A 24,801-nucleotide genomic window follows, 5' to 3' on the forward strand; every position below is an offset into this window, starting at 1 on the left:
TAATTCTAAGATTTCTGGCCTGGGGTCAAGAGACGTTCTTTTGAAAAGGGAAGCAATAATAGCATGTTTGTACATCCACAGTGACAGAAGACAAGGGCAGAGGGCATAGATACAGATACAGATGCACACGGATGAGTAGCTATCGCAGAAGCAAGGAGAAGCACTCTCTGGATCACTTCAATTTCCTCAGTGGACTGAGATCCAAACTACAAGCAGAGAGTAAAGTTGGGGGAGGTGCTGGAGGTTTAAGGAGAAAAGAACATGTATGATTAGTTACTTGCAAAAGTGGTGGCAGGGTAGCTAAGAATATGTAGTATGACTGTTGGTAGCATTAAGGGCTCACTCAGAGTTTGTGGTCATAAATTTAAAGTGAGATTGGTCTGTGCTGAGGTCAGTGTTTTTCTGCTACTTGAAAGTGCAGGCACAGAGCAGGGAGGAAACGGGATTAAACCAGGGTTGGATTTTGATAGCAAGTGTAACAAACAAAGAGAAGGGCCAAAGGAACTGAAGATGTATCCATGGGACATGGGAAATGAGGGTATCAAGGGAATGGGAGACAGTTTAAAGTGCTAGGATCAATGGCACACAACCACAGGTAATTCCCTGGTTCAATGACGCTTCTGTGTTTTTGCTCTATTAATTCTGTACTTCCTGCCCATTTATACATCAGTTGTTAAAACAGGATATGACAGAAATTATGAATATATGACTGGAGCCTGGCACTATATTATGTACCATCAGATCTTTAAAGCCACCTCCTCATGACATTCAGCCTAGTCTCTTCCCAGCCCTGATCCCACATGCAAATACATGCATGTACAGACACATACATACATGTACAATAACAGTGGTGGTAACCGCAGTTTTTATTTTGTTATATGGGGTTTGGGTGAAGGTTTTCTCCCTTTTATTTTCTGATTTCTATATTTTCTATATTGAGCATGAAATGCTTTGGTTAATTTAGAAAAAAATTTAAAAGAACATATGTATTTACACCCATATATAATTAAATGCTGGCTGTGCTCTGTAATGAGGTGTCAGAAGATTTAATTAAGCAGGATTAAGGCCATGGACAAATTACAGAAAATAAAACTTTTGAAAGGATGGAAGCTGGTATGCATTAAAAACTATCACTTTTCATAAAACATGCATGGATCACTGTCTAGCAAGTGAAATACATTAAAATGCATGATTGAAATTACAATTAAAAGAGTATTTTTAGGGTTCCTGGCTGGCTCAGTCAGTGAAGCATGTGAGTCTTGATCCTGGGGTTGTGAGTTTGAGCCCCACGTTGGGTGCAAGAGATTACTTAAAAATAAAATCTTTAAAAAAAAAAGTATTTTTAGATTGGAAGAAAGAACCACTACAAACCTGTTTCCTGCTTTGAGCTCTTGCATTCCGTAATCTTCGAGCAGAGTAAAAGATAAAATAGCCCACAGTTGCCGCCGTAATAATAAAAAAGGACACAGAAACAAAGAAAATTGAATAGTGATTCACCCAAGGGCCATGTTTTTTCCCTACTTCGATGACCATTGTTACTTGTATGCCTCTTTGAATAGATTGTAGAATTTTTGTGCCTTTCAGATTGCCAATCATGATTGCAACAATGTCTCCTGCACCTGTAAAAGAAAAGAAATTCAGTTTTAGTTTTGGTCAGCATTCTGAGTACAGAAATCCAATTGCTAAAGTGATTTTACAGTATTCTCAGTGAGACATGGAAGGATACTCATTCACTCAATTAACGTTTATTAGGCACTTACTATACATGTTATAGGGAATATAAACATGCTGAGCCTTGGTTATTGATCCTAAGGAACTCAGACTTTAGTAAGGAAGCTACGACATGTAACAAACACCTCCGCTCTCTTCAGGTTAACTACCTATAATTCAACAGTATTGAGTTTAGGGTCAAATTCACCTCTTACACGAGGTCTTTCTTAAAGAGAAATAGTCCCCCAGATGGTAGAAAAGAGGGTTTACATCCAAGGGAATCTGAGATTTGGGAAAGACAAATACTTAACTATATATTTTCCCATTTTATAAGGTAATAGACTGGCTCATGAGCTCACTACTAAAATGTACAAGAATTTACATATCAGGAAGTAGTAATCTGAGATAAATGTTTGAGACCAAACATACCACACACACACACACATGTGCACGCATGTGCACACATACATGTGCCATTTTCCCATATCCTCTAAAGCAATATAAAATTTGTCCAAGGTACTCTAAGGTTTTGTACAGACCTAATCAGGTTATCAATGAATAGAACATGTAAAATTAATAGTAATGTATGGTTCAACACCAATGAAAGTCAAGCCTGAAATTAGACTAATAGTCTAATAATCTAAATCTTAGTCTAGAGGCTTAATCTCTTTAACACCTTCCTCTCTACCCCCAACTATGTAAATCCTGTGAGAAAAGTAAAGGACAAACATTATCTTTCCTGGTGTTGTGAGAATGTCAGATTACTCATGCCATTCCAATGCTTATCAAGGTTTATATTCCTTCTAGTATATGCCACCTGAGACCAATAATCTTCAGCAAAAAATAGAGCTCTTTGAATGTTTAGAGATTACCAACCAGAGAAACCTCCCACTGATACTAGGTTAAGGTACTAATCTTGGTTAATGATCAAACTCCAGTATGGAATAAACACAACCCCATACCCACCCACACGTGTGCAAGCTTGTGGGCACAGGACTCTAAAAGGCTTTATCTCTTTAACTAGATTTAACTACGTCATTTTTTTCAATTTGTAAGGTAACAGACTTTAGAATTTAAACACAAAAGTGTACTACTAAAACAATATTCATACTTTCAATGGTCAAATTAAGAGTATAAACCTAAGATGGCAAGGTACATAGCAGAATTACTACCCGAGCAATCCCTTAAGTTTATGGTTCCTGATGGCCAAAGTCTTCAAAGGATCAAGATGATCTTACTTGAAGTTACTAATTAAAAGAACAGATTCATAGGGTATTATTACAGATCCTTAAAGTTCTAAAGACACTTTAAAAAATATATGATAGCCATTCAGTTAAAACCTTTTACAACTTCACTAATTTGCTGATACTCAGTTTGGTATACACTGATGACTTACTCTCATTTACATGAAGAAAATCTTGAAAGCAATGGGAAGTGGAGGAGTCTGGAATGCCTTTTGATATATTTTTCTCCTCTATTAACATATGACCCAAATATCCCTTACAGATCTAGAGAACTGGCTATTTTGCAAGAGAGCAGCTCATTTTTCTATTTATTTGGGAGCTTTACATTTCTAGCTTTGGCACTAAAAGCACAGATATTATTTTAATTCTCTTTTGTCATTATTTGTCTTTTCTCTACAAGCCACCTGTCAGGAAAATTTTTGGTTATGAAGATTATTTAACCCAGCATTTATTTCTGATAGTGTAACCTGTATAATCCTTGAAAGTAGAGATAATTCAGGAAAATTTCTGGTTATAAAGATTTATTATTCAACCCAGCATGCATTTCTAATAGTGTAACCTGTATAATCTTTGAAAGTAGAGATAATTCTAAAACTCAAGCTTTAAAATATAATTTTAAAGATTTTTAAATTTTTTAAATTTATTTTCAGCGTAACAGTATTCATTGTTTTTGCACCACACCCAGTGCTCCATGCAATCCGTGCCCTCTCCAATACCTACCACCTGGTTCCCCCAACCTCCCACCCCCTGCCCCTTCAAAACCCTCAGACTGTTTTGTTTTTCAGAGTCCATAGTCTCTCATGATTCACCTCCCCTTCCAATTTCCCCCAACTCCCTTCTCCTCTCCATCTCCCCTTGCCCTCCATGCTATTTGTTATGCTCCACAAATAAGTGAAACCATATGATAATTGACTCTCTTTGCTTGACTTATTTCACTTTCTTTTTAAATCACAGATGTGTCCTGAACTTTTTTACTAATAGAAATAAGTTTTCATTCTTTTGGAAGATATGAGGTGGGTGGCAGGGGTGGATGCTAAGGAATATACAGACCATTGTGGTCAGCTGGAGATTAAAAAACAAGGACAGTCAAAAATGTACTTTGACCACACATAGGGAACAATGCTGTGCTTCAATTGCCCCAAATGCACATTCATATATGCTATATATAGTCCAACTATCTATTGAATCAGTTTTCTAATTATATACAAGACCTATTGCGAAACATTCTTATACATCTCCTCCCCTCTACACCTTTGCCACTACTTAAAAATTGTTTCCTCCTTCCCTTCCCAATCGCAACCCTCTATCAATGGTATCAGAGCCCTCTGGTCATCTGGTATGAATTCTCAGAATCCTGTCTGAATACTCACTGCTAACCTAAGCAGTCATGTAGATGTGATTTCCTTGGTGTACTATCAGATCCTTCCTTCCATTCCTGCTGCCTACTTAATACACGTCCTCATAATGTCCTTGCCTAAACTCCTTCAGTAATCTCCTAACTCGTCACTCTATATCCAATATTTCCCTGTCCTTTAAGTTTCATCAGAGTTTACCTTCCTGGTTGACTTTTGCCATCACTTGGTTGCATCATGCCTCTTTTCTGGCTCTTAAGTCTCTCCTGACCCTTTGGCCTAGCACTGAAAGCCTTTTATGAGGGCCCCACACTGGTCCCAACTGATCTTTTCAGTTTGATATATCTCCACTACAACCCCATCTCATGAACACTCACATCTAGGCACATGGTATTGGCTATTATTCACTTTTTATAATTCTCCTTTTTGTTCTTTCTGTTCCCTAACACTAAAATTTCCTACATCTGCTGACACTCCCCCCTCCTCCTCTGCCTGTGCATTACTCAAATCCCAGCTCAAATGCTGCCTCCTATAATCTTTTCCCAAGTTCCAAGAGAGAACATAAATGTTCCCTCTTTGTTCCCTTGTCACTTGTTTTTTAACCTTTATCTAGTAGTTCATTTTGCTTTGTGTTTCAATTGGCATATTGTAGTCCCTCTCTAAATTAATAGCGTTTTAAGGATAGAGACTGTCTTTTAATGAACTACAGTAATGCTTTCCTTTAACTGGTATTGTCAGGGAGTTGGGTATCCTCTAAAAGTAAAATTTCCAAGTAACAAAAAGTTTTACACAAATAATTTTTACAACATTTAAAAAAGTAATCTACACTGTTCTATTTTCCTAACTAGGATATACTGATTATGATTTATTATTGAGAGTGGATCATCTTTGTGAGCCATTATTTTATATGGTACTGGTAAGCTTATTTGTCCCCAAACTTTTACAATTTTTCACCAAAGTCATAGATTTTTGGAGCTAGAATGGACCTTAGAAGTTATCCAGTCTGACTCATTTTTGAGTTTTCATTTGGGTAATTTCTTTTTTGGGGGGGGGTAGGTTCTCACTAAGAGCATCTCTCTCTTTCTAATTTTATATTTCCAATCTGCTTTCAACTCTGAAAAGTCAATGAAGCTTTGGTCTAAGGGAAAAGTAAAACAGGCTTCCAAAGAGAGCTGGAGGGCTTCAGTTGCAAGTACCCTCTGATATTTATATTGGTTGCTCAGTGACATTTTTGTTTGCTTCCTGAATCCTGGCTATGCTCTGGATAATTGAGGTTGCCAGATAAGATTTATCTATAAACTAGACCCTGTCTTAAGTGCTTTACATACATTAACATATTTAATCCTCATATCCACCCTATAAGGTAAGGATAGCTATTATCTCATTAAAGATAAGATCGACTAACTTGCCTAGGATAACACAAGCTAATAAGTACAGAATTGGTATTTGAACCCAGGCAGTTTGGCTCCAGTGTCTCTTCACCACCTTTCTACGTCACAGTGAAACCTAAAGCTATTATTCTACTGTAAAAATGAAAATCAGATACATTCAGGATGGGGGTGTTGTGGCAAATATTTAACAAGGAGGAAGCCTTGATTTGTAGTGCGTGCCAATTTCCATGGTATAAATAATTCTTCCTTGGCTATATGAGTGCACAGTTGGGAAAATATGGGTAAACTTACTTTTTTTTTTTTTTTAAAGATTCATTTATTTTATTTGAGAGAGAGAAAGCTTACACGAGCCAGGTGGGACAGAGGGAGAGGGAGAGGGGAAACAGACTCCCTGCTGAGCACAGAGCCTGAAAGGGCCTCAGATCTCAGGACCCTGATATCATAACCTGAGGCGAAAACCAAGAGTCAGATGCTAAACCAACTGAGCCACCCAGGCGTCCCTGGTTACAATTGTCTTGATAGCATTCACTTAATTCAGTCAGGAATCCTTGAACTTGCTACTTAAAAATCATTAACACCACCATTTAGCTCAAGGTTTGTTTGTTTGTTTTTACATTTTCACTCTGCTACCTAAAATATTTTGGGAGAAGGGACAGATTAAGAATAGGTAACAATTAGGGGCGCCTGGGTGGCTCAGGTGGTTAAGCCGCTGCCTTCAGCTCAGGTCATGATCTCGGGGTCCTGGGATCGAGTCCCACATCGGGCTCTCTGCTCAGCGGGGGGCCTGCTTCCCTTCCTCTCTCTGTGATTTCTTCCCTTCCTCTCTCCTACTGTGATCTCTGTCAAAAAAAAAAAAAAAAAAGAATAGGTAACAATTAAGCCGAAGAAATACTCCAATTTCAAATGTTCGACAGTGAATAATGGTTTCTGCCTATGACTATCTTGGGAACAAAGGTAATAAAATAAACTGTAGCAACTCTTATACTCTTACAGAATATCATTCAATTAAAATGTTAATATAAATAAAGTGTGTCAATCCTTGGCACTACTGGTCAAAGACACTTTCCAGTTATTATTCATAATATATAGAAATTTGACCTAAGCTTCTGCTGGTGGCCAAGCCCTTTCATTTCTTTCAAAAAAGTTGATGATATTATAGTTTTGGCCTACTCTTACTTCTTTGTGAACACAGAAAAATTCAATGAACAAATATTTCTCAAGTATAAACTATGTATTAAGTTCTGCGCTTCTGGACCTTCCCCCCACATTTAAATATTAATGTGTCAAAATATAAAATAAATTCTAAAATTTTACAATATATGAATTATTCTAAGTATAATGATGGCACACTTATAGCACTGTGGCCTTCAAACACAAATTATAAATGGGTGTGGTATGCTGTTCTAGTATCTCTTTCAATGTGTATTCCACTTTTAATATTAGAAAAGAATATTTGCAGTGAATGACATACTAGATTAGTAAAGGGCAACTGAAGGCCAAAGTAGCTCTTCCCAAACTAAGCTCATATTCAATACTGCCCAACATCTTGATAATACAGTGAGATCAGCACTTCTGAGTCCACTTATACATAGGATGAATAAGATCTAGGTGTGAAGAATTCCAACATGATTCTCCAACAAACATTTCCTCCATTAGAAAATCTGGAACCAATTCATGTGTACTTCTGAGTATTCATTTTGTTCACCAGTAGCTTTCAAAGGCTCAGTTTTCCCCCCTATAGCAATTAGGGTAGGTCAACATATTCAACTTTGGGCTACTAGGGAAGGTCAGTGTATTTCAAAGAGGAACACTGAAGGTCCTAAGACCAAGGCATCCTAAAAGGAATTTTTTTAAACTAATAAAAAAAATTATGTAAACTTTTTAGCCTGACTAGCTTATCTTCCTTCAAATTTGTTTTGTGACTTTTTTGCCCCCCTTTGATTATTGCCAGCCACAGATGAACGGAATTTAGCTTTCTTCACATCAACTCTCTTGATGAAAAAAAAAAAATAGTTCTACCATTGCACCTCAACAGACATACAAATGATTTCTCAGAGGTATTGGAAATATAGCTCTGTGGTTCACTGGAATCAAATAGGTATTGCACACCTTGTTAAATATGTCCTTATGCTCTTAACTAGCCTTTTAGTTAAATTCTGATCTGTTGCAGGGTATGAAACAGGCATTAGTACAGGTTAGCTGTCGGGTAAAGCAATGGTTCTTAACATTCTGGATTGTTAACAAATTACCTTTTGGGGGGAGGGATGGTGACAGTGAAAAAGACTAAAATCAACTTTTATTATCATTGTTTTTTAATTTTTAAATTTTATTCATTTATTTATCTGGGGCAGGGTGGGCACAAACCAGGGGAGAAGCAGGCAGAGGAAGAAGCAGGCTTTCTGCTGAGCAGGGAGCCCAATGGGGGACTATAATCATTCTTTTAAGCCCCCCCAAAAATGATGCTGAGGTGGACAACCATGCATAGTATGGCAAGTTGCCTTTCTTTCTGCCCTGAACCCACAGATACTTCTGCTATAGGTTTTGAAAACAATTACCACCTTATGGAATAGTCTCAGATTTGATATAGCACCAAAAAATCTCTGGCACAGAAGAGTCCACAGAAAACAGCATATTAAAGACACTAGGGAATTAGAAGCAACACTATTCAAAGGTCACATTTGCATAAGTTGTGGATGACAGGTCATGTTCACAGGTAAACAATTCTTAGAATTATTTTTTAAAAACCTAGTTCTATCTGGACTATTCTGATTTTCATTAGGGTATGTTTAGCATATTGTTAAGAACCAGAGGGCTAGATTCACATTTCTCCAAGTTTTTAGTCTCAGGACTCCTTTTTACTCTTTAAAGTTATTGAAGAATCCAAAGAATAGCTGCTTATGTGCATTATTTCTATGTACAGTTGCCATATTAGAAATTAATACTGGAAAAATTTTAAAATATTCATTCATTTAAAATCACAGTTGTAAACAGATGTTAATGTGATAGACTTTTTAAAAACGATTTTATTTATCTGAGAGAGAGGTGCCCCTGCAGTAACTTTTCTTTAAACAGCTCCTTTTTATCTTAGAAGTACTACTGACAAACAGATGATTAAGACTTGGGTATTTGGACAACCTTCTCTAAAAATGGAATGAAGTGAGCCTGTCATTTCAAGGAAAAAAAAATAACAGCATTTGTTGCTAAGTAAGTGAAATGTAAGTGTTCAAGAAAAATTAGAACTTGGGAAAACTTTTGTGCACCATATGAACTTGACAACTTCCTAGTACTTAGACTTTTCTGATGAGATCAGTGGTAATATTAAATAACCATGATTTTTTGATATAGCATAACCTTGAATCTTGAATCACTGAAAGATCTGCGTAACTCAGTGAGCCAGTACTTTCTAAATGACCAATGTATGGTACTACAAAAACATGCATGGATAAATAATCCATTTGACATATAAGTTAGATCCGTGCATTTTCATTTAGTACAAAAAGTTCATGGATATGGTTTCAAATTCTACCTTGCACCTATGTTTAAGAAACTGCTACTTGTTGAGTTTTGGTGCAGTACCAAAGAAGATGTCTACAATTATTTCAAAATGTTGTTAAGTGCTATAAATACCATTTTTTAAAAAAGATTTTATTTATCTATTTGACAGAGAGAAATCACAAGTAGACGGAGAGGCAGGCAGAAAGAGAGAGAGGGAAGCAGGCTCCCTGCTGAGCAGAGAGCCCGATGTGAGACTCGATCCCAGGACCCTGAGATCATGACCTGAGCCAAAGGCAGCGGCTTAACCCACTGAGCCACCCAGGCGCCCTAAATACCATTTTTTAAATTACAAATCTGCACGAGTAGATTTCCTTCATATACCTAAACCAGAACAAACCACAATAAATCTAATGCAGATACGAAGATCCAGCTGTCTTCTATGAAGTCTGACATTAAAGAGGTTTGCACAAATGACAATACCACTCTTCTTATCTTATTATTTTAAGTAATTTTAAAATATTGCTAAATATTTTTAATTAAAACAGCTCAGTTGGTTAGGCATCTGCTTTTAGCTCGGTCATGATCTTGGGGGTCCTGGGATTGAGCACAGAGTCAGGGAGCCTGCTTCTCCCTCTGCCCCTCCCCCTGCTTGTGCTCACTCTCACACACATAAATAAATTTTAAAAATCTTTAGGCTACTTCAGCTCACAACTCAGTCATATAAGTGCTTTTCCTTCAGACAACCCTCATACTTTGGTATGCTGTAGAAGTGTTTTATGCCTACCTCCCATTTCATCACATAGAATATTCAAAAAAAGTTGTGCATGACAGGGCAGAGATTTAATAAAATTAATTATGCTTATTGATTCATCAAGGACATTCCTAGGTGAAACTGGACTTTTTTTTTATTATAAATGCATATAGATACAGTATACAATACAGCTTGGTGCCTCTGTCTTAATTTCTGCTAAGGTGCCAGCAGTATTTTCCCACTATTGCATTTATACCACCTGTGTAATAAACATCAACACAGTGAATATGGCAAATTATGTCTATGTGTTATTACGAAAACAGTTTTCAATTCATGGACCCCTGAAAGAGTCTAAGGGACCAGTAGTCCCAGATTTTTAAAACTGTTGGGCTAGATTAATGATACTAAAACTTTAAATATGCATGACGATTACTTTGAGAAACTTGTTAAAACACTGAATTCCCTGGGCCCCATTCCCTGATTCAGTCTGTCTGAGGCCAGACTCAGAAATCTGTAGTTTAACAAGTTCTCAGGGTTCTTTGCTGCATGTGGTCTGTGGCTCATATTTTCAGAAATACTGGGCTGGAGTTTGATTAATTACAAAATTACAGTTTGATGTTATGGTCAAGGAATTTCTAGATAGTGGTTCTCTCTGGCCAGATCAACACTAATCCTTCACTCTGCATAGTAAAACTCTGCCAATAGAATTATTTTGTTTTTATCACTAAGTACTTCATACAGAGACGTTCGAAACTTAGTAGCCACATCAGAAACAGGCCCATTTCTTTCCTGTTAGAATACGTCTCTGTTGCCTCTCCAGTTTTTTCTTACCAAAATGTCTATAACAACTTCCTAACTGGTCTTGAAGCCACCAGTGTTAGCCTCCAATCCATTCTTCCACAGCTACCAGATAAATTTTTCTAAAGGGGAATAATGTTCATATTATTTCTTTGCTAAGGGCCCTTAAAAGAGCTCTATTTCACCTACAGAATAAAGTTCAACCTCCTTTTATAAGATCCCAACCCATCTGGGGAACCTGGGTGGCTCAGTGGGTTAAGCCTCTGCCTTTGGCTCAGGTCCTGGGATCCAGCCCCGCATCAGGCTCTCTGCTCAGTGGGGAGCCTGCTTCCTCCTCTCTCTCCACCTGCCTCTCTCTGCCTACTTGTGATCTCTCTCTCTCTCTCTCTGTCAAATAAATAAATAGAAAAAAAAAAAGATCCCAACCCATCTGGGTTAGAAATTCAGCTTTTACACTGCCTAGTGCATATTTCCCTTGAAGTTATCTGGTTTTTGGGAGGTGTTTGTGTTTTTGTTTTGTTTTGTTGCTAACTCTGAACTCCTTTAGGTTAGGGACTGGGTCTTTCATCACTGTATCTACAACACCTAGCAGAGTGCCTGGCACATAATATACATCAAATAAGTGTTTGATAAATGTCATTTTAAGTATGCTATACGTAGTGAAAATCTGAATCTTGATTCAATCTGAAAACAAATTTATCCTTAAAGATAACTGCAGTGAACAGAATCTAAGGTGCGCCTTCTCCCTACAGTCAGAGACAGCATATCTTTTTTTAAAAAAAATTTTTATTTTTTTTTTAAAGATTTTTATTTATTTGACAGACAGACCACAAGTAGGCAGAGAGGCAGGCAGAAAGAGAGAGGAGGAGGAGGCAGGCTCCCTGCGGAGCAGAGAGCCCAATGTGAGGCTCGATCCCAGGACCCTGGGATCATGACCTGAGCCGAAGGCAGAGGCTTTAACCACTGAGCCACCCAGGCGCCCCAAGAGAGACGGCATATCTTGATAGGGCATCTCTGCGTGCAGCAAGGACATATTATATATACACAAACAAAACGTTAAAACACCAAGGCGCCTGGGTGGCTCAGTGGGTTAAAGCCTTGGCCTTCAGCTCAGGTTTATGATCCCAGGGTCCTGGGACTGAGCCCCACATCAGGCTCTCTGCTCTGCTTCACCCCCTCCCCCATACACACTCTGACTGATTGTCTACTTGTGATTTCTGTCAAATAAAATCTTGAAAAAAAAGTTAAAACACTAATTCTACTTTATAGACTTTGCGTTTTATGTGACGCCTACTGCCACAGTGCCGATCCCACTGAAATCCACCATACTGCCAGAGCAGCAATAATGGTGGCAATAATCCCTCTCCAACCTAGGGCCTGACCATACCTCAGTTTCCCATTTACATTCAGGAGCTAGGACAGATGACGTTTCATTCTCCAGCTCAAGTTAGAACCCAGTCATCCTGGCTCATTGGGAGACTGGTAATCCACTTAGGAGGGGGTTCAGAGGACATAAAAGAGAAGTCTTGAAACAGCTGGAAGAGGTTTATTGTCTATACAACCTTAAATCTGTGCTGATATAAAGTATAAGAAAATAATAAGATATGCTATTGCAAGGCTATGCAGAAATTGCAGTATATGATGTTATCTTATTAATAGGGTATTCTGTAATTGTATTAAAATTTTATGCCAAAGTTCTATTGTCATAGTTTTTGTTTGGGGATAGTAAGGTTTCTAGAAAGCAAATTCAACATTTTTGCTGCTATTTATTAATGTTTTCTGGAGGAAGGTTAGTTGGTAAACTCTACAGCATCAATGTATTTATTCAATCCTTTGCGATAATAAATTGTACAATATCCAAAGCTGTTCAGAATTTGATAAGAATATGTGATGGTGCAAGGTGAAGCAACTACTGACTAGCAACATATATACCACAGGTTAAAAACAGAAAGACATTTGTCGGGCAGTAAAAAAGGGCAAACAAGAGATTTAGGGATTTCTGGCAAAGGAAACTTATATGAAGGGGCATAAGAAATTATGGTGATTGTTTGTCCTTGTATTAATCAGTTCTGTTTCCCTATAACAGGAGACCTCAGGAAGGAGAATTCATTCCAGTGAATAAACTGTTGCTGTATCCATAGGAAAACTACGAGCACAAAACCAAACCACAGCCTAGATTTCCAGTGAAACTGGGACATGGCCTTCGCAACTTGCCACTTTACCCTCAACCCTTCAGACCAGGCGACATCTGCACATTCAAATGTATGGAAGGGACATGCACTCTGTGCCTTACATACTCCCCAATTCTAGGGAGTGCCATTTTTATGTAGATCTAAAAGCCCCATCTAAACTGATGCTTTAATGTGAGACTAAAATACCATTGGTCAAAAAAAAATGCAGTAAGAGCTGAAAAGGGGAGTTCCCTGGAAGGAAAGGACCCCATCGAGCTACCCTGCTCACTCTTCTACCACAATATCCAGTACAGTGCTTGTCATATAGGGTATTCAAAATTGTGTTTAAATTGGAACTTCTTTTTGCATACATCCTCTTCAGGTACACTTTGTGATAGGGGAATTACATTGGAAATTTCATTAATCATTAAAACTAGGACGAGCATTATGTTTAGAGATCCAGTACTCATTGTGACCTGGCCATGAGAACCAAAGGGTACAAAAGTCACAGATGTCCCATCAGTATTCTATTAGGTCTCTGGATTAGAGAAAAAGAGAATTTGATATGCCCCTGTAGAAATTTTGGCATTGTTCCATATAAAAATTCATAAATAAGGACACTATACTAATTGAGAAGATTAAATTTTATCCTCTGTGAAGTATCACAAAAGCTAACTTTTGTACTAAGGTCCAGACACAAAATATAAAAACAAATATAAACCGGTCTCACTTATGTTTTTATACTTTCACAGTAAATTGTTTCTGAAAGTCAGTAAGAAAAATAAAATAATACCTGGAAGTCACATTAACTTGATATAAAAGGTACCACATTAGTATAAAGAAATATAACTAAGATGTTTGTCATCACAGTTGAAAACATGCTGTTCTTATCAGAGTGAGATAACTAGTTTATTCACTTCTTGATACTGACAATACTTTGATACAGTTAAAATCTGAGGCCAGTCTAATAAAATAAGGGAAGAAGAGAGAAGCAAAGAGGGGTTATCAAAATCATGGAAATATCATGCTTTCCAAATTCTATTTCAAGTGGTAAGTGTTTTAGGAGAAAAAGGGTTCTATAGGTCACTGAGTTTAGAAAATAACCCAGGGAACAAACTTGAACAGTGCTTCTTTAGCATATCAGAGGCTCTGAGAAGCCATGAGTGATCTGCATTGCCAATCTCCAAAAATAAAGTGCTACAGGTTAGGGTGAGGAGGTTGTTAGCATCCTGTGAAGAACCTGGATGCGTAGTACTTCATGCTTTATATGTTTTTTGATTTATCCCTCACATTAGCCCTAGGAGGTAGGTACGATTATCACCTCCCATTCTGTAGATGAAAAAAACCTGAGTCGTAAAAGAGGTTAATATGGCCAAGGTTATAAAGCTATTACATGACAGATTGCGATTCAAATCAAAATCCATCTGATTCCTAAGTCCCATCTCTTCGTCACTGTGTCATCAAAAGATCCATAGCCATTGCTATCGTTACAGTTTAACATCTTGATTTAAGGAGTTGTTGCTGCTTAAAATGGAAATGCACAGTGAGAAGAACAAGATAGTTGTTTCAGCTTCTTGATTATGTGATTTCTCCCTCTATTTCTCAAAAACTTCCCAGAAAAACAGCAATTTGGATGTCATGGGGTTCCCCTCCCCACTTTTACATATAAAACAATTACATATCTCAAAATGTGGTAGTGAAGAGCTACAATAACCAAAGGAGAAATGCTACATTTAGTAATAAAACTGTTAGCAAAATGTTCAAGAGAACTAACATTTGCTAAACATCCACTCCATGTCAAGCACTTTATTTTTTTTAAGATTTTATTTATTTGAGAAAGTGAGTGGGACGCCTGGGTGGCTCAGTTGGTTGGACGACTGCCTTCGGCTCAGGTCATGATCCCGGAGTCCTGGGATCGAGTCCCGTATCAGGCTCCCAGCTGCATGGGGAGTCTGCTTCTCCCTCTAACCTTCTCCTCGCTCATGCTCTCTCTCACTGTCTCTCTCTCTCAAATAAATAAATAAAATCTTAAAAAAAAAAAGTGAGTGAGCAAAAGCATGAGTGGGGGAGCGGGGGAGCTGGGTTGGGCAGAGGGAGAGGGAGAAGCATATTGCCCAATGAGCAAGGAGCCCAAATGGAGCTGGATCCCAGGACCCTGGGATCATGACCTGAACTGAAGGCAGATGCTTAACCAACTGACCCACCCAAGAGTCCCATAGAACACTTTATTTACAAAATCACAGAAACTGGGCATTGCTATTCCACCTTTTATGAACAAGATCAATGAAGTCCAGGTTCACAACCTGCCCAAGATCACATATTTATTAATTAGTAGAACTGGAATTCAAGCTCAATAGTCTGACCCAAGGACACCCATTCTTCCACTGTAATATGCTACCTTTCAATTTCAAATAGAACACATTCATTCTTGGTATACTAGATTGAAATAAACACAGAGAAATCATGTAGCTTTCCTTAACATCAAAGAATAATCTGTTAGTCTTTAATTACATTACTAAAGGTAAGTCAACAGCTTCTTCTTCATCAATTCATTGAAAAGGCATCAGTCAAATAAGAATGGAAAAAGGGTTGGGCTGTGACTAGGGCAAGGGAGGTGACTGGTGGGCTGGCACTAGCCAGTTTCAGTCGCTCTTAAATATTCTGTACTCTTGCCAGAATGAAATGATGGTGGCAGAAAGCAAGACTTTGAAATACCACTAAACTCAAAGTATTTGGGACAATGTTAAATATAGGTTGCTCACAGATGTTTGAACGAAGACCTCACTCAATATAATCACAGTTTTCTAGCATTCATCTAAGTGATTGCCAAGATCCTCTAAAATGGAAAAGATGTACCAACTTGAAAATATATTAATGGCTAACTAGGTGGCAAATCATAGTTATATTTTCAAAACTTTCAGGAACATTACAAATACTATTAAAATAAGCCAATTTCTGAGATCACCATAGGTTAGACCACAGGTTAGGAAAACAAAATGCAGAATCCTTAAGGTGAAACACCTGGAAAAGGGAAGGTAGAGCTAGAGTCAACATTGCAAAGAAAATAAGCAGAAAAATTCTAAACCAGCATGATCAGGACAAATACAATAAACTATATCTCACCAGGCTATCATTATGAACAAAGTAACACAGGAAAGTCTAATGGGTTGTATTCAAAATTTCATTTGTAAGTCAGTTGTTGGGAAGTAGAGGCAACACATTATCCCATAGCAATGTTGCTAAAGAGTGTGGGTTCCCAAACGAGCCCACAAATGATTGCATGTGAAAGACTTTGAGAATTAAAAACTGCAAAGCAAATATGAACTATTATTTAACCCATATTTGTAATAAAACTTTGCAGGAAACAATATCACTGGAATACCTAAAGTATAACCAACAAAGGCATTTCAAATTTATCTTAAATATTGGGACATAAGAAAATACATATTTAATCAGGGGGATTACATGGCTCATGAGAGGTTTTTGTGGAGACTGTAGGAGTGAGTTATGGACAACATTCAAGGTTGTTAGATATGAGAACAGTGATTTGTTATGATGTTTAATTTCACTTCAAAAGAAGTGGAACCACACAGAAGGAAGCTTGGATTTTTAAAAAGATTTATTTATTTATATGAGAGAGAAAAAGAGTGTGAGTTGGGGGAGGGGCAGAGGGAAAGAGAGAATGTCAAGCAGACTCCCCACTAAGTAATGGAACCCAACTGGGGACTGATCTCATGACTCTGAGATCATCCCTTAAGCGGAAATCAAGAATCAGATGCTTAATGGACAGCCACCCAGGCACCCTGGAAGCTTAGAATTTTTTAAAAAGACAGGGCTCCAAGAGTGTGTGAGGGTGTGTATGTGTGTAAGATTATTTAAGGCTGGGGAAGAGAGTGGAATAGTAGGATACAAAATCTGTCCAGTGGACTATCACTTCGAGGGAAATGCTAATTTTTAAAAATAAGTAATTCAGTTTTAATGATGTCTTAAATATCTTTTTTTAAATTAAGATTTTATTTATTTATTTGACAGAGATCACAAGTAGGCAGAGAGAGAGAGAGGAAGGGAAGCAGGCTCCCTGCTAAGCAGAGAGCCCGATGAGGGGCTCGATCCCAGGACCCTGAGACCATGACCCAAGCTGAAGGCAGAGGCTTAACCCACCGAGCCACCCAGGCACCCCTTAAATATCTTTTTTTTTTAAAGATTTTATTTATTTTATTTATTTGTCAGAGAGAGAGAGAATGAGAGCGAGCATAGGCAGACAGAGTGGCAGGCAGGGTCAGAGGGAGAAGCAGGCTCCCTGCCGAGCAAGGAGCCCGATGTGGGACTCGATCCCAGGACGCTGGGATCATGACCTGAGCTGAAGGCAGCTGCTTAACCAACTGAGACACCCAGACGTCCCAAATACCTTTTTTTTTAAACAATTTTTTAAGGGCTTTGTTTATTTGAGACAGAGAGAGAGAGAAAGCATGAGCAGGGAGAAAGACAGAGGAGAGGGAGAAGAAGATTCCCTGCTGAGCCAGAAGCCCAAAGTGGGGCTCAATCCCAAGACTATGGGATCATGACCTGAGCCGAAGGCAGACAGATGCTTAACCATCTGAGCCACTGAGGCGCCCTTAAATATCATCTTGATTGAGCTTGTACGTTTGGCATATCATTAATAAAGTGTAAAATAACAACACCACAATTCTCCTCTGCATGTACTCTAACAAATTCTCTTTTCTTGAATGACAAAACCACTGTTGGGGTGCCTGGGTGGCTGAGTGGTTTAAAGCCTCTGCCTTCGGCTCAGGTCATGATCCCAGGGTCCTGGGATCGAGCCTGCTTCCTTCTCTCTCTCTCTCTCTCTCTCTCTCTCTCTCTGCCTGCCTCTGCCTACTTGTGATCTGTCTGTTGAATAAATAAATAAAATCTTAAAAAAAAAAACACTGTCATTAGATGAACCCAGTGTGTCATAGGTGAAAACTGCCAATGTACTGGATTCTTCATACAAAGCTGTTAAACTTAATAGTATTCTTAAAAGTACTGAACAGAACAGATATTGAAGGGGGCAAGTGAGGGAAAACAGGCTTCTTATGGGAAAGAAACAAAAATAAGGTGAGAGGTATGTATATGTATTGTGGGGGGTGAGAAAATATATATAAATAGTGATACAAAGGGTAAAGACAAACAGTTCATATTAAAATAGGAGAACGTCTTTAAAATTCTTTAGTGTTCAAGGTTATTTTACACATAAAGAAACCAATTAGTGTTATCAAGAAAGGACCACATTAACAATCATACAGGTTAGATATATTCAAAATGTCAAAGCAATTCTTTAAATTCTCATAATAGTCTATAAGTCATTTCTGTTATCAGACATGATTTGTTCCTATTTTTGCTACAGTCACATTATTAATGCTTTCTTTAGGATTTATCAATGCTATAGGAATATTTTGGGTTTTTAAAAAATAACTGATTTTTCTGATTATAAATATAAAATATATTCAGTATATATATAGGAAATTCAGAAAATACAGAAAAACACAATGAAAAAGAACAATAATCGCCCATAATTCTACCAATCAGAAATAGCCAAGGTTAACATTTTGGTGTATTTTCTCTTTAAAAGCTAAGACTATTTAGTTGAAGGCAGAACTTCACTAAGCTACTTCATCAGTTCATCTGAAAAGATAATGACTGGTATTGAAACACACACACATCAACAAGTGAGTTCTAGAACATCTTCTTTCAAAAAAATCCCAAAATAAATAGGGTTAACTCAAAATCACTGATTTGTAGTTAACTTGAGCATTCAAGCATTAAAACCAAATAAATCACGCCTAGGTTCTGAACCTAACGGCCTCCACAAAGTCAGGCATGAATCACCAAACTTTCTTTTCCAAAGAAATCAATACTGTAACAAGCCAATTGGTTAAATTCAAGCAGCAAGTATGTGCCATGATATACAGAAAGACATACATACAGCTTAAAGAGAAAAAAGAACAGGAAAGAGAGAAACAACAAAGAACCCTTGTGCTCTGCTTTGCTCATAGGGCTCCAAAGTGGGTGATAACAGCAAAATGTGGCAACTCTGAACTGGCTTGGTAACTGCATCAAAAAGTACATGTCCTCTGTGCTTGGAAAGATCTCCCCTACAGTATGTAGCTAAGGACCCCCACAGGTAACTAGCTCCACAGCAGTGAAGGCCACAGTTTCTATGGGTGACTGAGTTCCTACCACATGTTGTAAGAGGTCACTCCCTCAGGACACAGAGTTCAAAAATTCTTCATCTTGGTGTATGAGTAGTCTTCTAGGGTTCAGGTATGGTTCTGTTTCTTGATCTAGGTGTTCGCTACACAGGCATGTTGACTCTGAAAATCCACTGAGCTACAGACTAATGATTTCTGTACTTTTTGGTATATATGTTATACTTCCAACAAAATTTGCAGATACAAAAAATTCTTCATCCCTAGATAATATTTGTGGTACCCTATCAAGTAAACTCTGGGCAAAACTCCAATAACTGGGATGCCTGGGTGGCTCAGTTGGTTAGCGCTGCCTTCGGCTCAGGTCATGATCCCAGTGTCCTGGGATCGAGTCCCGCATTGGGCTCCTTGCTCGGCGGGGAGCCTGCTTCTCCCTCTGCCTCTGCCTGCCTCTCTGTCTGCCTGTGCTCGCTCGCTCGCTCTCTCTCCCTCTATCCCTGACAAATAAATAAATAAAATCTTTAAAAAAAAAAAACCTCCAATAACTGTGTACAGTTCAGTGCCCATCCTGAAAATGAAAAGCCATCTTAGCCAATGAGGTGCTACTTAACCAATCAACAGGGAAACTATGCGCACACATTATTTGTGACAAAGACATCACCTATAGGAGTATCATGGGAGAAGAGGAAACTAAAAGCACAAATCTCTCAAAAGATCAAGGCCACAACAGGCAATGCATATGGGTTAGACCAGATCACATTTATGGCCAGAATATACATTTAGGTAAAGCTCTGTAGAGAATCAGTTTTGTTTTGTGTGTGTGTGTGTTTTTTTTAAGATTTTCTTTATTTATTTGACAGAGAGGGATATCACAAGTAGGCAGAGAGTCAGGCAGAGAGAGAAGCAGGCTCCCTGCTGAGCAAAGAGCCAGATGCGGGGCTCGATCCCAGGACCCTCAGATCATGACCTGAGCCAAAGGCAGTGGCTTAATCCGAGAATCAGTTTTGTTTTAAATGTTCTAATTCATACCCCTCCCTGTCACCATTTCTGTATGTCCTTTCTGCCAGTTAATGAAAGAGAAGCTTGATCCCTACCCCCTCAGTCAAAAACCACCCCCTTCAACTTACAGGGAAATCCTCTATTTTTAATTACATGCAGAAATGCTTACAATAACAAGTTGGATACAAAATTTTACATACAATATATAATTATAATTCTTAAAATATATATGGAGAGCAAAAGAAAATGACAAAAAACACCCCAAAATGCTAAGTGGTTATATCTATGGATTTTTGTTTTCCTTCAAATTGTATTTTAATGCTACATTAATAGTCATAAAAACCACCCTTATGATCAAAGCAGGATATAAAACCCTAACTATACATGAAAAAGGAGACAAGAAATATTAATGGAACTATTGAATTTTATGCATAGCTTTTATTTTTAGTTTTATACTTTTTATATTTTCCAAGTCTTCTGCAAGAAAAAGGATTAATTTTATAGTCAGAAATAACATGGAGAATGTCTTTGATACTCCCCTGTTTACACTTAAGCCTGGGAACGGAGATTAAATATGGAATTCTGTAGGAGATAACACATCTTCCAGAGACTGGGGGGAGGGGTGGAGTTCTTTATGTGCTTAGAAAAAAAATTTACTGATTGAGCTATATTTCTTTTAAAGGTTTTTATGTAATGGAATTCCACGTATCAGCAACATGTTCAATGGAAGCATATTAACTGGAGAGATAAATTGAGTGCTGGTGTAAACCAAGTTTTTAAAACAAAACAAAATTTAAAAACAGGGAAAGCTCAATGTAAATACTCATTCTCACTATCTCGTTGTTACCTAGGTCATTTCGTTATTAAAACCCCATAAACTGGCCTATGATGGTCATCACCATAAAAATTAGGGAGCTTGTAGTCTGGAAGCATTTGTAGTACACTCTTGTTCCACCTACTTTACCTTAATTATTTCATATATTCAGGCAAAAGCACAGTATACATACAATAGACCCTTGATAAATGCTCGATGAACTGAACTTTAAAAAAAAAAAATTTTACTTACTTAAGAGACAGAGAGAGAGAGAGAGAGAGAGAGAGAAACCCAGCGAGAGAGCATGAGCAGAGAGAAAGAAACAGACCCCCAACCAAACAAGGAGCTCTGATCCCAGGACCATGAGGTCATGACTTGAGCCAAAGGCAGAGGCCCGGCCCAGCCAAGCCGACTGAGCCACCCAGCTGCCCCTCGATGAGTTGAACTTTAATCCCCTTCCCCATTAGATAATTTTCTAGTGAATCTTATGGCCCTCTGGCATTCTTGGGTACTTTTTTTTTCATTCTTGGGTATGTAGAGCAACTGAACAAGCATTTTCAGAGCACATACAGTAGAAAGGTTCCCATGAGGAATATGAAAATTAATCAAATATTACAATCCAGTAGGAAGGCAAGACATATAAACACAGAACTACCAGCGAAATGCAAAACGTACTATAGGACATGGAGTGCCATGGGAGCAAAACAAAAGGATTATTTTAGTTTTGGTGTGGGCTGTGGTGGGAAGAGGAAAAGAAGGAATTGAGAAAGCTTCAAAGATGAGGAGGCATCTGTGTTGGGTTTTGAAGGATGGGTAAGTTTTTGGCCAGCACAGCTGGGAAGAAAAGGGTATGGAGGCAAAAGCAGAAGTACAAACAAAGGAATAATAATGGGAAAGGACAGAAGGCATTTAAGGGTCAACATGAGAGAAGAGGTACATAAAGCTTTGAAAGTGTGTTGGGACCAGACTGAGTTCTGTGTGCCATGCCGGGAAATCTGTAAGTAATAAAATCTGTAAGTAATTTTAAAATCTGTAAGTAATCGCCTTTGGAGCAATGGCATAGATGTGATCAGAGCTGTGTTCCAGTGGCAATGTGGAAGAACTGGAAGAAAGGACTGGAGGGGGAGACTGATTAGAAGCCTAAGCATTTGTTCCTATGAGAAGACACAAGAACTTTTAAAAAGCAGGCTAATAGCCACTGAAGGGGAGAAGGGGACCTTATGTGAATAGACTTAAAGTGATAGAATTGTCTGGAAGTGGCAGTTATTTATCAGAGGTTGGTCTGCTGTTGGCCCGGGTGTGAATGCAAGAAGAGGTGTTAGATGAATGAATTAATAAAATAACAGAAATGAAACAAAAGTGAAGAGAGGCAAAAGACTGATTAGGAAAACTTCAAAGGAGTGATTAACAGAGTTAGAATATGGTACTTCTGGGGTGCCTGGGTGGCTCAGTGGGTTAATCCTCTGCCTTCTGCTCAGGTCCTGATCCCAGGGTCCTGGGATCAAGCCCCACATCAAGCTCTCTGATCAGCAGGAAACCTGCTTCCCTATCTTTCTCTGCCTGCCTCTCTGCCTACTTGTGACCTCTCTCTGTGTCAAATAAATAAAATCTTAAAAAAAATATGGTACTTCAGAGATATCAAGTTATCAAAGATACCAATTTGTGTCTAGAAATTGATTTTAAAATAGTACTTTATATTGTCAAATAATCACTACCCAGTCTCTTCTCATCCTCTTTTGAACCTCCCTATTTAAAAAAGGTTCTTTTCAGGACGCCTGGGAGGCTCAGTGGGTTAACCCACTGCCTCTGCCTTCGGCTCAGGTCATGGTCCCAGAGTCCTGGGATAGAGCCCCTCGTTGGGCTCTCTGCTCAGCAGGGAGCCTGCTTCTCCCTCTTCCTCTGCCTGCCTCTCTGCCTGTATGTGACCTCTGTCTGTCAAATAAATAAACAAAATCTTAAAAAAAGAGGTTCTTTTCAATGTCAACATCTTAGGGAAAAAAGCAGAATAAAAATTAAATGTCATGTGGCTGAAAAGGGACTGGGTGATAAATCAATGTAAAAATTATCTCAAAGTCCTTTATGAAGAAGTTTGGTAGCTTGAGGGAGAAGTAGTTATATGAAAAAAGAATAACAAACACAGGTTTTGGCCCTAATCCATTGGGCCCCCAGATCATTTTCTTGCGAAGAATTCAGTTGACACACTCTATTCCTAAAGTGGTAAAGTTAGGATTTTAGGTAATGTGGATTTTGAAGTACTCTAGGTTATTCATCTTCGAATTATGTACTACCAACATCAGATTCTATTTTTGTTTTCTAAAATACATTTAACTATCTTTATTGTGATTAAAAACACGTTTTAAGTAGTTTCCTATATGCCGGGCACCGTGTTAAACACTGTATTTGCATTATCTCATTTAATCCCAGGGATTTTCCTTAAAGGTTTTGTTTATTTATTTGTCAGAGACAGAGTGGGCGCACAAGCAGGGGGAGTGGCAGGCAGTGGGAGAGGGAGAAGCAGACTCCTGGCTGAGCAGAGAGACCGATGCAGGAATCAGTGCAGGATTGATCCTAGGACCTGGGATCATGACCTGAGCAGAAGATAGATGCTTAACCCACTGAGCCACCCAGGCATCCCTCCCAGCAATCTTATGAGGCAAGATTATCATTATGTCCATCCTAAACAGGAGAAAATAGAGACTTAAAGTAAAATGACTGGCCTAAGATTTTAAAAATACAGAAAGCCCCTGACTTCCAATGATTCAACTTAATGACCGCATCAAAGCAAAGTGCATCCAGTAGAAACTGTACTTCACATTTGGAAAGTAGAACTTTTCAGGAGCTAGCAATATGCAGGAGATACGATCTCCTGATGCTGGGCAGTGGCAGCCACCTGGGACTCTCAGTCAGACATGCGGTCATGGTGGTAAACAATCTGTACATTTACATCCCTTCTGTACCATACAAACGTTCTGTTTTTCACTTTCACTACAGGATTCAACAGATTACATGAGAAAGCCCACATTTTATTACAAAGTTGGCTTTGTGTTAGAAGATTTTGCCCAACTATAAGCTAATGTAAGTGTTCTGAGTACATTTAAGGTAAGTTAGGCTGAACTGTATTCAGTAGGTTAAGGTGTATTAAACACATTTTCGACTTAATGATATTTTCAGTGTGTGATGGGTTTATCAGGGACATAACCCCATCATAAGTTGAGGAGGTTCTGTAGTAAGTGGCAGAGCCCAACCTCTTAATATGTGCGACCTGTATATACAAGCAATTGTTTTATACATCCCATCAGAGACCACCAAATCACTGACTTAAACTGCTTGGTTTATTCTCGCTTTTTTTTTTTTTCCCACAGCCCTCAGGAATAAGGCTTCTCCTGTCATGCCTTTGAATGTGTTTCAAGTCCCTGTAAATGTGTCATAGATTTTAAAGGTTGTAGCTCTGCTCAGGTCTTTGAATTAATTCATGTCTGTGCTTGTTGACGCAAAGAAAATTGTACAAGCAAGTACCTACACCACTTCAACCCGTGGGCTGTGCTCGATTAGACAGCATGCAAGGTTCAGACCCATCTGCCTGGCAAAAGCAGAACAGTTAGTTGCACAATAGCATGTGCAACATGTCTCACTGTGAAAATCCTACATTTTACACGGCTTTTGTGTTTACTCTGAGCTTTGGTTGCTTATTTCATTCTCATACTTAAGATATATGAATAGTGGTTAACCTTGAAAACCAAAATTTTCTCCTAATTTTTTTCCAGGGTTCTGGATCAGTTTGACTGAAAAAAATACCCAGAGACTGCAAGAAAAACTTTAAATAAATATCTGTCGCTTGCAATTATTTATCTGTGTGAATCAGGATTTTCTGGACATTTTGCAACCAAA

At 38.3% G+C, this 24,801-nt stretch overlaps 1 protein-coding gene across 2 annotated transcripts in view; it reads right to left on the reverse strand.

Annotated features, from left to right (window-relative positions):
* The window catches only part of RNF128 (ring finger protein 128), a 114,093-nt gene that overhangs the window by 33,424 nt on the left and 55,868 nt on the right, over positions 1 to 24,801 (reverse strand). For both annotated transcript variants that reach the window (XM_059385484.1, XM_059385483.1), the window contains exon 2: positions 1,372 to 1,619. In XM_059385484.1, coding sequence (XP_059241467.1) covers positions 1,372 to 1,619 — 248 coding nt within the window. The remainder of the gene's footprint in view (positions 1 to 1,371; positions 1,620 to 24,801) is intronic.

The sequence above is a fragment of the Mustela nigripes genome, chromosome X, assembly GCF_022355385.1.
Source record: "Mustela nigripes isolate SB6536 chromosome X, MUSNIG.SB6536, whole genome shotgun sequence".
NCBI classification, from domain to species: Eukaryota; Metazoa; Chordata; class Mammalia; order Carnivora; family Mustelidae; genus Mustela; species Mustela nigripes.